Below are 18,246 nucleotides of genomic sequence, written 5' to 3' on the forward strand. Positions count from 1 at the left end.
TTATTACTTTAAAGCTCTAAGGGCTCATTTTGTGTTTTCAACCTTCATATGTTGATAAAGCAAATATTAGATCCTTATTTGTAAATAGGGAGGACGTTCAGAGAGATTAAACGTTTGGGCAATTCACTTTTCTAGCAGCGGTTTCTTTGCCAGTAAAATGAGGCAACAACAAAATATTTATCGTTCTGGACTTTCTCAGATTTAGGCAGAAATTTGGAAGCAAAGTCAGTTTCATAACTCAGATGTGTCTCCACTAGACTATTATGAGAAACAAAGTCCGGCGCTCTCTAGGCAACCGGGAGGGCTTGAGCACTAACTAGGTCGGCTCAAGGGCGAGAGAGGAGCGAGTACTGTGCAGCCGCGGAACGGACTTTGCGGGCAGTGGGGACTTGTTTTTGGAGCGAACCCGGTAAAGGAAGTGTGCTACGCCATCAAGGGCCCCCAGTCCCGGCTGCCGCGGGGACGGTGCAGGGTCATTAGCTGTTGGGCCGCCCCGGGCGGGCCCAAGCCTTTGGGTCTCAGGTGACCAGCACAGGCAGCCGCGGAGTCCGGATCTGCTTGTTCCGGCGGTGGAAGAGACGGGCCGGCGCTGGCCGCTGCTGCTAGCAGCTTGAACCCCAGGGTCGGGACCGATGGCGGCTTGGGCTGCTGCCAGCCTAAGCAGGGCCGCTGCCCGATGCTTGCTGGCACGAGGCCCTGGGGTCGGGGCAGCTTCTCCGCGTGACCCCCGGCCCTCCCACTCCGAGCCCCGGGGCTGCGGTGCCGCACCGGGCAGGACGCTGCACCTCACAGCGGCTGTCCCCGCCGGGCACAACAAGTGGTCCAAAGTCAGGCACATCAAGGGTCCGAAGGACGTCGAAAGGAGTCGCATCTTCTCCAAACTCTGTTTGAACATCCGCCTGGCAGTGAAAGGTGAGACCCTGTCACCCACCACTAGCTGCCGCTGCCCTCTCAGTGCCCACAGCCTCGCTTGCCACTCGGAGTTGGGCCCACCTAGATCTCCGGCCCTTCACTTTGTTTTCCTTTCCCAGTACCCACCATTGCCCGCCTCATAAATCCTCAAAACACCTACCTACGTTTGAAGTCCTCACTCACCTTTCCAGACGCTAAGCATCTGGCCAGTTTGTCAGAGAGGGAGCTGCTCTTGAGAAGATAAGCCGGTAAGGTAGAAGTGACTTCATCCTGGTCTAGCTAGGTACTTAATAGAAACAAGTCTTAAGAGTCAGGGCAGATGTGTGACTCTCCTGAAGAGACAAATCAACTCCTCTGACGTCGCCTCAAGTACCTTATTTGTTGTGGCAGGGGCACTGAGTAAAGCTATCATTTAAGTGCTTAGGCCTTAGTTTGCTTCATTAATGTTTCCCCAAGACACATTTCCTTGGAAGGTAGATTTGCAACCATGTCTTTTCTCCCTTAGGTCGCCACACTGAAAAGGCTTTTTTTCTATTTAGGGCCAGAGATTTGTAGGAGTAAAGGAAAAGTCCTGTAGAAAGCATGGACTTTGGACTGGGCGCAGTGGCTCAGTCTGTAATTGCAGGCCAGGGGCAGGCAGATTACTTGAGGTCAGGAGTTCAAGACCAGCCTGGCCAACATGGCGAAACCCCGTCTTTACTAAAAATACAAAAAAAAAAAAAAAAAAAAATTAGCTGGGTGTGGTGGTGCACACCTGTAATGCCAGCTACTCAGGAGGCTGAAGCAGGAGAATCGCTTGAACCCAGGAGTTGGAGGCTACAGTAAGTGAGATTGCTCCACTACACTCTATCCAGCCTGGGTGACAGAGCAATACTCCATCTCAAAAAAAAAAAAAGAGAAACTATGGACTTTGGAGTCAGGAAGACCTGGTTTCTGTCACTGACTAACTTATTTTTTTTTTTTTTTTTTTTTTTTTTTGAGACGGAGTCTCGCTCTGTCACCCAGGCTGGAGTGCAGTGGCCGGATCTCAGCTCACTGCAAGCTCCGCCTCCTGGGTTCACGCCATTCTCCTGCCTCAGCCTCCCGAGTAGCTGGGACTACAGGCGCCTGCCACCTCGCCCGGCTAAGTTTTTGTATTTTTAGTAGAGACGGGGTTTCACTGTGTTAGCCAGGATGGTCTCCATCTCCTGACCTCGTGATCCGCCCGTCTCGGCCTCCCAAAGTGCTGGGATTACAGGCTTGAGCCACCGTGCCCGGCCACTGACTAACTTATGACCTTGAACAAGTGGCTTAACTTTGTTGAGTTTCTGTGAAACAAGGGTAATACCCACCTTGAGGTAGTTTATGGTTTATGGCACATAATAGGCATTCAGTTAATGTTCATTTACCCCCTCAACTCATGCGTGGTATTTGTTTGCTTCCTTTTCTTCAAAATTCTTGACATTAGTTCAAGCAACATTTATTTATTTATTTATTTATTTATTTATTTTATTTATTGAGACAGAGTCTCACTCTGTCACCCAGGGTAGAGTGCAGTGGGGTGATCTCAGCCCACTGCAACCTCCACCTCCCAGGCTCAAGTGATTCTCCTGCCTCAGCCTCCAGAGTAGCTGGGACTACAGGTGTGCACCACTACGCCTGGCTAAATTTTTTTGTATTTTTAGTAGAGACCGGGTTTCACCATGTTGACCAGGCTGGTCTCAAACTCTTGACCTCAAATGATCCGCCCGCCTCGGCCTCCCAAAGTGCTGGGATTGCAGGCGTAAGCCACTGCACCCTGCCCAAGTTCAACCAACTTAATTGTGTTTATTTTGTACCAGGCATGCCACTAGTACTACAAAGATGATGAAATATAGCCCCTACCCTCAGATTACAATGTCATGTGAACATTTCAATAATTATGCACAAAGTGCAGGGCGCGGTGGCTCACACCTGTAATCCCAACACTTTGGGAGGCTGAGGTGGGCGGATCACGAGGTCAGGAGATTGAGACCATCCTGGCTAACACAGTGAAACCCTATCTCTACTAAAAAAATACAAAAAAAAATTATCTGGGCTTGGTGGCGGGCGCCTGTAGTCCCAGCTACTCAGGAGACTGAGGCAGGAGAATGGCGTGAACCCAGGAGGCGGAGGTTGCAGTGAGCCGAGATTGCGCCACTGCAGATTGCCCACTCCAGCCTGGGCAACAGAGCAAGACTCTGTCTCAAAAATAGTAATAAAATAAAATTATTTTTATTATGCACAAAGTAGTAGAGTAAGCAGTAATGAGTCCAGGAAGTGTTGTTACCATCTATGTCCCTTCTTCATCTGACACAAAGTGGAGATTGCTAAAACATAGCAGAATGAAAACCATCCCTAAAGACAATGAATTAGAAGGTTCTGGCCAGGCACAGTACTTCATGCCTGTAATCCCAGCACTTTGGAAGGCCAAGGCGAGTGGATCACTTGAGGCAGGAGTTCAAGACCAACCTGGCCAACGTGGTGAAACCTCATCTCTACTAAAAATACAAAAATTAGCTGGGTGTGGTGGCAGGCACCTGTAATCCCAGCTACTTAGGAGGCTGAGGCAGGAGAATCCCTTGAACCCGGGAGGGGGAGGTTGCAGTGAGCCAAGATGAGCCAAGATCATGCCACTGCACTCCAGCATGGATGACAGAGTGAGACTCTGTCTTAAAAAAAAAAAAAAAAAAAAAAAAACAAGAAAAGAAAAAGGTCTTTTCTGGCCAGACGTGGTAGCCCACGCCTGTAATCCTAGCACTTTGGGAGGCCGAGTCAGGCAGATCACTTGAGCTCAGGAGTTTGAGACCAGCCTGGGCAACACGGTGAAAACCTGAATCTACAAAAAATATTTTAAAAAATTACCTGGGTGTGGTGGTGCACGCTGGTGGTCCCAGCTACTTGGGAGGCTGAGGCAGGAGGATCGCTTGAACCCCAGAGGCTGAGGCTACATTGAGCCAAAATCATGCCACTGCACTGTAGTCTGGGTGATTAAAGTGAGACTTTGTCTCAAAAAACAAAAAGTACTTTTCCAAAATACTTCTCCGGGCTGGGCGCAGTGGCTCACGCTTGTAATCCCAGCACTTTGGGAGGCCAAGGTGGGTGGATCACCTGAGGTCAGGAGTTCGAGACCAGCCTGACCCAACATGGCAAAACCGGGTCTCTACTAAAAATAGAAAAATTAGCTGGGTATGGTGGCGTGCATCTGTAATCCCAGCTACTCGGGAGGCTGAGGCAGGAGAATCACTTGAACCCAGGAGGTGGATGTTGCAGTGAGCCAAGATCGTACCACTGCACTCCAGCCAGGCAACAGAGTGAGACGCCATCTCAAAAAGCAAACAAAAAACCCCAAAATACTTCTCCATATCCCACTCAAACACTAGTTAAGGTATTCTAAGGTAACTGAGAGCTAAATGGGGATTTGCCACTCCGTTGGCTTGGTGGGGCTGGAAATGCCTTTTTTTCTCCCATGTTGTAATGAGATGTCTTTGCTCACTCTTTGTTTTTTCTTTAAATCTCAGAAGGAGGCCCCAACCCTGAGCACAACAGCAACCTGGCCAATATTTTAGAGGTGTGTCGCAGCAAACATATGCCCAAGTCAACGATTGAGGCAGCGCTGAAAATGGAGGTGCGTACTGTTTGACATGCTTTTTATTGATCACAGCCCCTACAGGGCTCATGTCTAGATAGCCACCAAACACACCTTAAATTATCAGAGAGGGCCAAGTGCAGTGGCTCACGACTGTAATCCCAGCACTTTGGGAGGCTAAGGTGGGTGGATCACTTGAGGCCAGGAGTTTGGAGACCAGCCTGGCCAACACGGTGAAACTCTATCTCTACTAAAAATACAAAAATTAGCTGGGCATGGTAGCACATGCTTATAATCCCAGCTACTTGGGAGGCTGAGGTGGAGGATTGCTTGAACCCAAGAGGCACCGCTTGCGGTGAACCGAGATCGCGTCACTGCACTCCAGCCTGGGCAACAAAGCGAGACTCTGTCTCAAAAAAAAAAAAAAATTATCAGAGAGAAGGGTAGCAATGTAGTTGACGCCCTCAGCCTAGAGGCTTCTGGGAGCTCACTGTCCTTGGTCATTTGTTCTAGGGGCACAACTGGGAGTAGGATGCATAGGCAGCATGCAGGGCCATACAGCCCGGGACTGCTCAGCCAAGTTGTAGGGAGATGAGGTATTATAGAAAGAAGGGGCAGTGTGGGAGAAAGCCCTTATGTTAGGTTGAGGAAGGTTTTGTTTCTCAGATGTTTATACCCTAAAGGAGAAAAGCCAGTAGAAAGAGAGAGGGTGGGGGTGATAGAGATGGTGGGAGGGGCAGGTATATAGAGTCCACATGAGGGTACACCTTTCTCTGGGGCAGGTAGGGAGGCTCTGAGGAAGTAATAGTTATCTTAATAGATCATAGTTATTGAGTGCTTCCTGCAGGCTAAGCATGGATAAAAACTGTGTGTGTGTTATCTCATCGAATCCTGAAAACCACCGTAAGTAGAAATTGAGGCACAGAAAAGTTAGGTGACTTGACTCAGGTCACATAGAAAATGACAGACTTGGCCGGGTGCGGTGGCTCAAGCCTGTAATCCCAGCACTTTGGGAGGCCGAGACGGGCGGATCACGAGGTCAGGAGTTCGAGACCATCCTGGCTAACACGGTGAAACCCCGTCTCTACTAAAAAATACAAAAAACTAGCCGGGCGAGGTGGCAGGCACCTGTAGTCCCGGCTACTCGGGAGGCTGAGGCAGGAGAATGGCGTAAAAACCCGGGAGGCAGAGCTTGCAGTGAGCTGAGATCCGGCCACTGCACTCCAGCCTGGGCGACACAGCGAGACTCCGTCTCAAAAAAAAAAAAGAAAAAAAAAAAAAAAAAGAAAATGACAGACTTGAAACCAGATAGTCAGACTTTAGAGCCTGTGCTCTAACCATTATGCTTACTGCCTTCACGTAGGCCGTGGTGCAGAGAAGGAGGTGGAGACAGCAACTATTTTCCCCACCTAGTGGCCCTTTTTTCCTTTGTGAAAGAGGAAGGGAGAAGTTAGGAGTTAAGAATTCCTGGAAAGTTGCAGGACAGGGTGCTTGGAGTGGGGAATATTGAATACATGGACAAGGGATGAGTAGGGGCATGGAAGGTCCAGAAGAGATTAGTCCCTAGAGCTCTGGATTAATTGTTTGATTTTTGAGACCATGCTGTTTTCAGCAGCTCTTATGACAAGGCCTAGGTGTGTGATTTTTCACAGCAGTACTCAGCAGCCCAGGGTAGGAGCCTTGAGACTTGACCGGTGGGTTTCTTACAGGATGGGAGTGTAAGAGGATGAGTCTGAGTGGGAGTAGGTGGGGACTAGATGTGGCATTTGGTTAGGGACAGTAGGAAGCAAAGCTGAGGAAGGGCTGATGGATTGTTCAGGGACCAGAGAAACACTCCTTCCAAGTTAGGGGTAGTACTTCCCGTTACTTCAAAAGTTGGTTCTAGGGTTTCCTCTCAGAGGGTGGGGACAAAAATAAAGATTGAGAGCTCAGGCTCCAGCCTAGAGAGCCCATCCCATGAAGTTAGTTTTGCAATACTTGTGGTTCTGGGCTGACATGTGGGAGGGAACTGGGAAACAGGAAAATGTGCTTGTGTTGTTTATTGCAGAAAACCAAGGACACGTATTTGCTGTATGCGTGTCGGGGCCCTGGTGGCTCTTCTCTGCTCATCGAGGCATTATCTCACAGTGGCCACAAGTGTCAATCAGACATGAGACATATCCTGAATAAGAATGGGTAAGTGTGTGTCTGTGGGGAGTGGTAGGGGACAGAGCCTTTATGTTCCAATTCTCTGCAAGGCAAGTACTGTTGATCTCTGCTAGTGTTTCAGGGTTTTGCTTTTTGTTTTTTGAGATGGAGTCTCACTCTTGTCACCCAGGCTAGAGTGCAATGGCATGATCTCGACTCACTGCAACCTCCACCTTCTGAGTTCAAGTGATTCTGCTGCGTCAGCCTCCTGAGTAGCTGGGATTACAGACACCCACAGCCACGCCCAGCTAATTTTTGTATTTTTAGTAGAGATGACAGGGTTTCACCATGTTGGCCAGGCTGGTCTCAAACTCCTGACCTCAGGTGATCCACTTGCTTCAGCCTCCCAAAGTGCTGGAAGCCACCATACCTGGCCATGTTTCAGGTTTTAAGCACACTTCCTCCTTAGCAGAATCCAGTGAGTTAATTGACTTTCCCTTAATGTTGTCTGTACTAGCAGAATCCCAAAGACTTGTTCATTGGTGTAGAAAGGGGATCTTTGTCCTATTATCCCCATCTGTAGCCATATAATGCCCAAATCTTAAAATGCTCCACTAGGACTGGCATCTTAATGGCACAGGAAATGATGAGCAAAGTCTGCTTCCTCCAGACTGCAATCAGGGCAGAAAATTGAGTGTGGGAACATTCTTGGGCTGTTCCCTTATCCAGCAGCAGCTGCATTTTCTCCTTGAGGAAGCGATCTGCTCCATGTCTGTGTGTACTCCATAGACTGGGTGAGAAAGAGACAGTGATATAGAATGATGAGCTTTATGGAGGCTGAGTGTCTAGAGGCATCCACTCATGCCAGCCTGTTTCCTTCCCTGTCAGAGGAGTGATGGCTGAAGGAGCTCGTCACTCTTTTGACAAAAAGGGGGTGATCGTGGTTGGAGTGGAGGACAGAGAGAAGAAGGCTGTGAATCTAGAGCGTGCCCTGGAGCTGGCAATTGAAGCAGGAGCTGAGGATGTCAAGGAAACTGAAGACGAAGAAGAAAGGAACGTTTTTAAAGTAAGCATGAAAACATGGGTGTTTGGTGGGCTGCCGGGAGGACCACGATAGATGCCTTACACATGCCTCTTGGTTTCTTCCTTCCTGTGCCCCAGGGTACGGATGAGACAAAGAGTTCACATATTGTACAAACATTTATTGAGTGAATACTGAATAGATCCGACTCTCGTGATGACTATGAAAAAGAGTCAAAACATTGAAAACTATGTCCCTGCCAGTGAAGATCTCAAACCCAGCGATCCATTCCAGTACTGACATTCAGGACTTTGCAAGGTCCTGTGTTGCTTTGTCTCATTACCTCCTGGCTCCTCACCTCCTGATTTTCCTTTATCCCTAGTTTATTTGTGATGCCTCTTCACTGCACCAAGTGAGGAAGAAACTGGACTCCCTGGGCCTGTGTTCTGTGTCCTGTGCACTAGAGTTCATCCCCAACTCAAAGGTGCAGCTGGCCGAGCCCGACCTGGAACAGGCTGCTCATCTCATCCAGGCTCTCGGCAACCACGAGGATGTGATTCACGTCTATGACAACATTGAATAACCAGGCTATATGTGCTCCTGGGTTCCTTCCTAGAAATGTGGCAGCCCATTCCAGCACACAGGCTTCTGCAGCAATCTCTGAGAGTAAAGCCGGTGGGAGGCTCAGCAGACCAGGAGGCCCAAAGCCAGGACTTGTGACCTTGAAGCCAAAGGAATCTCACTTGTAGGGCCTCCTTGTCAGCTCTGCTACTGTCTCAGAGCCACCTGGATGAGTGTCCTGACACCCTCTTGGATGCAGGGCAGGATCCCCCAGCTGGTCAGACTCTGATGTTGGGTAGCTGGCCTCTGTGGGAATTGTAAGTGCCCTGAGGCACTATGTACTAGAAACTGCTATTAATAATAACAGTGATTATTGGTTGCTGCATTGCTGTTGTATGGCTCTTGAGTCTTCCTGAGTTTGTGTCCAGCTATTGGGATCCTCTGGACTAACTTTCAAGTCCCTAGGCTTAGCTCTACTACTACAGTCCCAGGATTATTTTTTTGATTGGCCATAGAAATGTAGTTGTATCCAGGCACTCCATGGTCTAATGCTGGTCTTACGACCTAAACCTGTCATTCATTCATGCAACTAATATTTCTGGAACACTAGCTATGCACCAAGAATTGTACTTATCTAGAACATAAGCTATTCAACTGGTATCCTGTGTTAGATCCTGCTCTGGAAGGTAGGACCCAACACAGGCCTGCTCTTTATTGGAGCTGCCCCAGGGCAGTGTGAGCTGCTGTGCAATCATCTGTTGCTCTCTTTGTGTGACTTCTGTGCCCTTCTTTCACCAAACAGCTTAAGGTTCTAGCCCAGTTGGAAAGCGAGTGCCAGTGATAAGGGACTTGGCAGTGGCTCACACCTATAATCCCATCTACTCCAGAGGCTGAGGTGGGAGGATCACTTGAGCTCAGGAGTTTGAGGCTACAGTGAGCTATGATTGCACCACTGCATTCCAGCCTGGGTGACAGAGTGAGAACTCTTGTCTTTTTTTTTGAGGCAGAGTCTCACTCTTGCCCTGGCTGAGAGCAGTGGCACAATCTCGGCTCATTGCAGCCTTGACCTCCTGGACTCAAGTAATCCTTCCACCTCAGCCTCCCAAGTAGCTAGAACTACAGGTGCACGCCACCATGCCCAGCTAATTTATTTATATTTTTGTAGAGATGGGGTTTCACTATATTGTCCAGGTTGGTGTCGAGCTCCTGAGCTCAAGCGATCTGCACACTTGGCCTCCCAAAGTGCTGGGACAGGCATGAGCCGCCGTGCCTGGCTGAGTCTGTCTCTGCTTTTTTTTTCTGAGACAGAGTCTGGCTGTGTCGCCCAGGCTGGAGTGCAGTAGCATGATCTTGGCTACTGCAACCTCCACCTCCCGGGTTCAAGCGATTCTCCTGCTTCAGCCTCCCAAGTAGCTGGGATTACAAGCAGGCACCACCATGCCCGGCTAATTTTTTTGTTGGGGGGAGGGGAGAAAATTAAACCTTATTTATTTTTAAAACCAAGCCACTAGGAAAATATATCACAGCCTGGAAACAGCAAATGATAGGCTGTATTATCATTTCAAGTAATAAGTTGGTGAAAATACAATGAGGTTGCTATCAAAAGAATAAGGTGCCATGCCAGGGCAGGAACACTGAAAAGTTGCGAAAGCCCCAGGCAAAAATGGTATTTGGTAATGGGGTCTGCCTCTCCTTTGCTCTAAGGGAGTCGGCTCATCCTAGCCCAAGTTGCTTACGTTTTCTCCCTTGAATTTCCTGTTGCCGGGATTTGTGTCAATAGTGCTCTGTTAATTCAGGGAGCTGAGTAGGCAATGCTAGGTTTAGGCTTTCGTTCCATCCGTTCTATAAAAACCAGGTTTTTCCAAATCCAGTACTTCATAACTCTGTTGTAATCAAGTAGCCAACTGCTCCTCTTTTACTGTTCATTCCTAGGTACTAGTATATATCACAATCAAAATCCCGTTCTCTTCACTGGGAAAGTGTTACTGCAAGATTTTCCTGTCATTTTGCTACACACAGCCTCAGGGCCCATCAGCCAGTAATTATGCTTCCCATAATTAGTGTGTCGTCACCTCTCATGTTTTTGCATGGTCTCCAGGCTGAAAGATATGGCATATAATAATTTTAAGAAATGTACATCCACATCTTGACCAGAAATGGGGATCCACAAGGAACCTTTCCAAGTTCTTATCCAAACTAGTCTCCCTCCCAATTCCACATCTTAAAATCAACTTGTATTGCCTTGTATAAATTACACAAAACCAAGAAAACAAAGACCCAGAAAACTTTTTTGCCCTTCTAAGTGAGTGACCTCATCAATTTTGTTTTACAACTTACAGAAAATGGTGTGGTGACACTTCTGGTAAACAGGATGTTGGCAACAAAGAGAAAATATCTCTCCTTAAACTCCACCAACTCTAACCTGCCAGCCAGTTGGTACCTGTGTAGTAAGAAGAGTCTGGTACCTTGGAGGGCTCTGGCTTGTTACAGGGGAGATCCTTACTGGCAGGACAAGCACTGGCCACAGGACATATAAACTCTAAAACTCAACTGTAATATCTCTGACCCAATTTAGTACCACTTTTTTCCATTTCATTTTTTAGGACTGAAACATAAAAGAACCAGTGCCTAGAGGCAAGTGACATATGTCTTACACTTGTGGCCATCCTTCGTTTCTTCATAAACTTCGCTTAAAAGACTAAAATTCCCAATTCCTTATAAAAAATATATTCCTGCCCTCAGCCCCAATGGCCAGTGGCAAAGATTGTTATTTCCCAGTGGATAAGAGAGCCTCCTTCATCTTCTTGGTCATAGTTGGGATGTAGTGCGTGGGGTCATCCACACACTTGGTCACACCGTCCAGCTGCTGCTTCACCTGAAGCTTCTTACTCCCAGCATCTATTGAATCTTTGACTTTGTCATTGCAATGCATGATGCACCAGGCCAGGTGGTCCTAGAACTTCTCCAACTCACTGGTGACCAAAGCCTGGGCTTGAGCCTGGCTTTGCTTTAGCTCAAGCATGGCAAATGGCAGTGCTTTGATGCACTGGTGCACCTGCTGCATGGAGGTCTGGCTGTCCTCACAACTGCTGGTGCTGCATCGGAACATGAGACCCTGCATCTTCCAGATATTCTCTCTCTCCAGACTCTTCAGCATGGAGTCCACCACCTCCTGCACCCGCAGCTGCTGCAGCTCCGCCATGGCGACCCTACACCGCCCTGCGCCGTGCCACCCTGACTAATTTTTGTATCTTTAGTAGAAACCAGGTTTCACCATGTTGGCCAGGCTGGTCTCGAACTGACCTTAGATGATCCATCCACCTTGGCCTCCCAAAGTGCTGGGATTACAGGCATGAGCCACGGCACCCGGCCTCTGTCTCTCAAAAAAAAAAAAAGGGACTTGCCAGGGCCTGCTTTGCCTGGGTCCCTATGCATCCTGAGAATGGTCAGAGTGAACCAATGAGAAGATTGATCTGCTCTCAAGAAGGGCTACCACAAGCTGGTTTTGAAAGCTTGGTTCTGAGAACAAACAGCCCTAGATCCTTTTCATTTCTGATACCGAATGATGTGGCACTGAGAACTGAAGAGGAAACGTGAACAGAAAGAAGAGTGAGGGCTGAATAAGAAGCCTGGCCGGTGAGAAATAGGGCCCTTGGTACCTTTTGCTACTAATAGTTACTTCTGGGTTTAGAAGGGCCAGGAACTCCCACCTCCTGCGTCTGAGCCTGTCAAGTATGTTAGGCCTAAAGTGTCTTTCTGATCCCTGTTATACACCTATTTATAAGTTATTTAAGCTAATTCTGAGCTCAGAGTAATTTTCCTGAAGGAGCCTTAGGTAAATAAGGATGGCAAAGAACTAAAAATTTACTGTAAATTGTAGCTTTAGCTTCTAGGAAAAGAATTACTGACTCCACAGTGATGTCAATAGCTGGAGAACACGGGCTACGAGGAAGAAAACCAGTGAAATAATCCATGGTTATGCCACTTGCCCAAATATCTGAATTGCTTATTAAAAAAGAGCAAATTTGCGTTTATATGCAGCTTCATAATTTATAAAATACTTTTACATGTTATTTATTTGATTTTCCCAACAAACCTATAAAACACTTTCACTAAGTATTTTATGCACAGATGATCTCATACCAAGCAGGTAAGAACAGGTCTAATACCACATCTTATACTGATAGACTTTGGCTTATAAAATAGCTCTGTTTTGGAAATTAATTTGGAGGAATCTTATCACTTATAATCTGAGAAGTCTGTACTAAGGGAGTCTGCTCTTAAAGGGAACATGGCTAGTCATGTGAATAGATCTCTAATGTAATATATAGAATCTTTATTAATATGGACTGTTGCATAACCAATTATCTTACATCAAGACATGCTTACTATAAGGCACAGTAAAGGCTCCTGTGATGATGGCTCTGCACTGACCCCTAGTGGTGCCCTGCAGTCTCTCTCCTGCAGTTAATAGGAAAGGCAGAAATGAACCCTTCCTTGAATTTGTTCTGCTATCCCTAGATCTGGTAAAGACACCCTGAGCTATTCAAATAAAGATGATCGCAGCCGGGTACGGTGGCTCACGCTTGTAATCCCAGGACTTTGGGAGGCCGAGGCGGGTGGATTACCTGAGGTCATGAGTTCGAGACCAGACTGGCCAACGTGGTGAAACCCTGTCTCTACTAAAAATACAAAAAATTAGCCAGGTGTGGTGGCAGGCGCCTGTAATCCCAGCTGCTCCGGAGGCTGAGGCAGGAGAATGGCTTGAACCCAGGAGGTGGAGCTTGCAGTAAGCCGAGATCGCACCATTGTACTCCAGCCTGGGGCACAAGAGTGAGACTCTGTCTCAAAAAAAAAAAAAAAAGTTAAAGATGGTCACATCCATATGCTGAGGTATTATGTTGCCACTAAAAATTATTTTTCAAACAATCTTTTGTCCGAGAAAATGTTTACAATATAACATTAAGTGGGAAAAAAGATACAAAACTATATGTATAGTGTGGTCCAAATTTTGAAATAGGTATGTATATATTTAACATATTATATATATGAACTTTTTAAAAAGACTAGAAGGAAATGTACTAAAATATCAAAACTGGTTATCTCAGGGTAGTGATGTTATTACTGAGCTTTATATTCTGTAATCATGTTTTCCTCCTTTCCTTTTCCCTTCCCTTCCCTTCCCTTCCCTTCCCTTTATCCTTCCCTTCCCTTTTTCCTTCCCTTCCCTTTTTCCTTCTCTTCCCTTTTTCCTTCCCTTCCCTTTTTCCTTTCCTTTCCTTTCCTTTCCTTGAGATGAGATGGGGTCTTCCCGGCCGGGCATGGTGGCTCACGCCTGTAATCCCAGCACTTTGGGAGGCTGAGGTGTGCGGATCACGAGGTCAGGAGTTCGAGACCAGCCTGGCTAATGCGGTGAAACCCCGTCTCTACTAAAAATATAAAACTTGTCTGGGCATGGTGGCGGGCGCCTGTAATCCCAGCTACTTGGGAAGCTGAAGCAGGAGAATCATTTAAACCCAAGAGGCGGAGGTTGCAGTGAGCCGAGATCGCACCACTGCACTCCAGCCTGGGAGACAGAGCAAGACTGTCTCACAAAAAAAAAAAAAAAAAAAAAAAAAAAAAAAAAAGGCAGCCCGGCGCGGTGGCTCACGCCCGTAATCCCAGCACTTCCGGAGGCGGGCAGATCACGAGGTCAGGAGATCGAGACCATCCTGGCTAACATGGTGAAACCCCATCTCTACTAAAAATACAAAAAATTAGCCGGGCGTGGTGGAGGGCCCCTGCAGTCCCAGCTACTCCAGTCCCAGCTACTCCGGAGGCTGAGGCACGAGAATGGCGTGAACCCCAGAGGCGGAGCTTGCAGTGAGCCGAGATGTCGCCACTGCACTCCAGCCCGGGTGACAGAGCGAGACTCCGTCTCAAAAAAAAAAAAAAAAAGAGGTCCTGTGTTGCCCAGGCTGGTTTTGAATTCCTGGCTCCTAGGGATCCTCCTGCCTCAGCCTCCCAAAGCGCTGGGATTATAGGTGTGAGCCACTGTGCCCAGCCGCCATGTTTTACTTTTATCAGGTGAAATATTAAAAAAAAAAAAAAAAAAAAAAAACCCAAAAAAACAAAAGCTAGTCTCCAGCATCTGACAGTCTGGGAGTCAGGTGCACGTTAAAGTCAGAGGAATGGGGTCCGGTGCTGGCTTGGCTTGCTTTGCCTTCTCTTTGGTCATTGTCTTGGCAACATAAAATTATTCAAGGCCTTGAAGCCACCTTGGGCTTACTTTCAAGTGTCCTTTTAGTGGGCCAAAAGTATCTGTGATAGGCTCTGTTCCCAGTCTTGACTCTTATAAGAAGCACTCTTGTGCATAGCCACCTCACCTCTGCTAGAGGCCCTGGCTGAATCAAAGGGGAACAGTAAAGGCTCTGCCTCCAACCAACTATGGAAATTCAGCCATGTGGTTGAGTTACTTTTTTTCTCTGAAACTTAGAGCAGTCAATAAAGCTTCAAACTCGAAGAGTTCCCAACTCCCAGGCTTACTTGAATCCCCGAAGACACTTCTGGAAATATTCTGTGAAGAGAAAATAAAAGTAAATCTGGCAAAAGGGAATGCGATGATAGATCCACAATATTGTTTTTCTTTTTCTTTTCCTTTCCTTTCGTGTGTGTGTGTGTGTGTGTGTGTGTGTGTGTGTGAGAGAGAGAGAGAGAGAGAGAGAGAGAGAGACAGGGTCTCACTTTGTCAGCCAAGCTGGAGTGCAGTGGCACAACCATTGCTCACTGCAGCCTCAACCTCTCAGGCTCAAACCGTCCTTCCACCTCAGCCTCCTTGCATGCTACCATGCCCAGCTATTTTATGTTTTGTAGAGATTGGGTATTGCTATGTTGACAGTGCTGGTCTTGAACTCCTGGGCTCAAGTGATCCTCCCATCTTGGCCTCCCAAATTGCTGGGATTACAGGTATGAACCATCAGCCTGGTACCACACTACTCTTAACTGAAATTATTCTGTGTCTAGCCAGTGAACAGGATAGCATTTTTACTTCTTTATTCTTTTCATTTTTTGTGTATGCCCAAAAGGTAACATTTATTGTCTTTAAAAAGGCAAATCTTACATAAATAAGTAACAACAACAACAACAACAAAATTCCCATTTAATTCTACTTCCTAAGATACAACCACCATTAATGATTTATATTTTTCCACTCTTTGGAGCCAGTCTGCTAGGGACCAAATTCTAGCTCTGCCAACAGCTAGCAACCTTGGACAAGAACTTAACCTGCTTCTTTACCTGTAAAATGGGAGTAATGATAGTACCTATTACATGGGGCTGTTTTGAGAATTAAATAAGTTAATATATGTTAAGCACTTAAAACAGCACCTGGCAATAGTAAGTGTTCAATAAATGTTGGCCTTTTTCTAAGTGTGAATGAGCATTTTTTTTCCATTAAATTTTTTTTTTTTTTTTTTGGCTGGGCACGGTTGCTAATGTCTGCAATCCTAGTACTTTGGGAGGCCGAGGCAGGTGGATTGCCTCAGCTCAGGAGTTCAAGACCATCCTGGGGGCAACATGGTGAAACCCCGCATCTACTAAAATACAAAAAATTAGCTGGGCTTGGTGGTGCTTGCCTGTAATCCCAGCTACTCAGGAGGCTGAAGCAGGAGAATTGCTTGAACCCAGGAGGCGGAGGTTGCAGTGAGATTGCAATTTTTAAAAATTGAGATGGGATCTTGCCATGTTGCCCAGGCCAGTCTTAAACTCCTGGGCTCAAGTGATCCTCCCAGCTTCACCTCCCAAAATGCTGGAATTATAGGCGTGAGCCACCTTGCCTGGCCAGCTGCTTCCTCTTCTTTTTTTTTTTTTAAATAGATATGAAGTCTCAGTATGTTGGAGAGGCATATCAGGATCTTGATATGTAGTTTTGAACTCATGGCCTGAAGCAATTCTGCCTCAGCCTCCCAAAGTGTTGAGATTACAGACATAAGCCACCACACCTGGCCTGAATGAGCATTTTTTAAAACTGAAAAGTGATCATGCTATACACTTTGCTTTAACCTTTTTTTTTTTTTTTTCACTTCACAATATATCCTGGTTACCTTTTAGTATTAGTATGGAGAAGTCTCTTCATTCTTTTTAATAGCTACATAACTTTTTTGGTATTAATGTGTCATAATTTAACCAGTCTCCTATCAATGGGCATTTGGATTGTCTATTTTAAAAAAGATGCTAGGGCCGGGCATGGTGGCTCACACCTATAATCCCAGCACTTCAAGAGGCTGAGGCAGGCAGATCGCTTGAGTCCAAAGAGTTCGAGACCAGCAACATGGCAAAACCCTGTCTCTACAAAACATACAAATGTTAGCAGGGCATGGTGGTGTGCACCTGTAGTCCCAGCTACTTGGGAGGCTGGGTTGGGAAGATTGAGCCCAGGAGGTCGAGGCTGCAGTGAGCTATGATTGCACTACTTCACTCCATCCTGGGTGATGGAGTAAGACTCTGTCTTCAAAAATAAAATGAAAATAACAAGCCAGGTGTGGTGGCATGAGCCTGTAGTACCAGCTACTGACGAGACTGAGACAGGAGGATCCCTTGAGCCCGGGAGGTTGAGCTTGCGGTGAGCTATGACTGCGCCACTGTACTCCAGTCTGGATGGCAGCAAGACCTGGTCTCAAAAAAGAATTTTCGGCGGGGCGCAGTGGCTCACACCTGTAATCACAGCACTTTGGGCGGCCGAGGCGGGTGGATCACGAGGTCAGGAGATAGAAACCATCCTGGCTAACATGCTGAAACCCCATCTTTACTAAAAATACAAAAAATTAGCCAAGCATGGTGGCAGGCACCTGTAGTCCCAGCTACTCAGGAGTCTGAGGCAGGAGAATGGCGTGAACCTGGGAGGCGGAGCTTACAGTGAGCAGAGATCACGCCACTGTACTCCAGCCTAAGCGACAGAGTGAGACTCTGTCTCAAAAAAAAAAAAAAATAGATAAAATACTGCATATACCTAAAAGGCAGCATTATGGAAATTACATTCAATTACTAACATCTCCATTTGAGGTTCACTTACTCATTTTACAAATATTTGTTTTTTAATGTGCTATGAAAGATGACAGGATGCTGGCCGGGCGCGGTGGCTCAAGCCTGTAATCCCCGCACTTTGGGAGGCTGAGACGCGTGGATCACGAGGTCAGGAGATCAAGACCATCCTGGCTAACATGGTGAAACCCCGTCTCTACTAAAAAATACAAAAAACTAGCTGGGCGCGGTGGCAGGTGCCCGTAGTCCTAGGTACTCGGGAGGCTGAGGCAGGAGAATGGCGTAAACCCGGGAGGCAGAGCTTGCAGTGAGCTGAGATCCGGCCACTGCACTCCAGCCTAGGTGACAGAGCGAGACTCTGTCTCAAAAAAAAAAAAAAAAAAAAGATGATAGGATGCTAATTTGAAAGCAGCGTCTATCTTTATGCTTAATTTGGTTGTTTTGTTTTGCTTTGTTTTGTTTTATTTGAGGGTCCGGCCCTGTCCTCTAGGCTGGAGTGCAGTGACAGGATCATAGCTCACTGTAGCCCTGACCTCCTGAGCTCAAGCAGTTCTCCCGCCTCAGCTTCTTGAGTAGCTAGGACTACAGGCACACACCACCACACCTGGATAATTTTAAATTTTTTTTATAGAGACAAGGTCTAACTATGTTGCCCAGACTGATCTCAAACTCCTGGCTTCAAGCAATCCTCTCTCCTTAACCTCCCAAAATGTTAGGATTACAGACATATGAGCCACGACACCTGGCCTCTTTATACATACTCGGTTAAAGACAATTGTTAGAGAACAGGACATGTGCTTTGATGAAGAAAGTACCGAGCGCTCTGAGAGCATGTCTGAGGGCCTTAACCCGGACTTGGAGGTGTCTGTCTGGGAAGGCTTCCTGGAGGGAATGCTGTTTAGGCTTAGTTCTTCCCTGAAAGGATGGAGGTGGGAGCAGAAGCGAAGAGGATTTCATACAGAGAACATAGCACATGCAGAGATATAGAAGCAAGAGAAAGTCATATTTGAGGAATTGCTGG

At 46.9% G+C, this 18,246-nt stretch overlaps 1 protein-coding gene and 1 pseudogene across 2 annotated transcripts; one reads left to right on the forward strand and one right to left on the reverse strand.

The window, feature by feature from the left end:
* The first annotated feature begins 414 nt into the window (after positions 1-414).
* TACO1 (translational activator of cytochrome c oxidase I) lies at positions 415-8,592 on the forward strand. Its single transcript, NM_001194703.2, is given in 5 exon segments — positions 415-912; positions 4,431-4,537; positions 6,546-6,673; positions 7,514-7,691; positions 8,029-8,592. Coding segments are annotated over 5 exon segments (894 nt in total). The 5' UTR covers positions 415-632; the 3' UTR covers positions 8,230-8,592.
* Positions 8,593-10,974: 2,382 nt separating this feature from the next.
* Positions 10,975-12,931, reverse strand: LOC144335865 (protein FAM136A pseudogene; annotated as a pseudogene). The gene has a single exon (XR_013407060.1). The product of XR_013407060.1 is annotated as a protein FAM136A pseudogene (transcript).
* Positions 12,932-18,246: the final 5,315 nt, after the last annotated feature.

This window comes from Macaca mulatta, chromosome 16 (genome assembly GCF_049350105.2).
Source record: "Macaca mulatta isolate MMU2019108-1 chromosome 16, T2T-MMU8v2.0, whole genome shotgun sequence".
Classification (NCBI taxonomy): Eukaryota; Metazoa; Chordata; class Mammalia; order Primates; family Cercopithecidae; genus Macaca; species Macaca mulatta.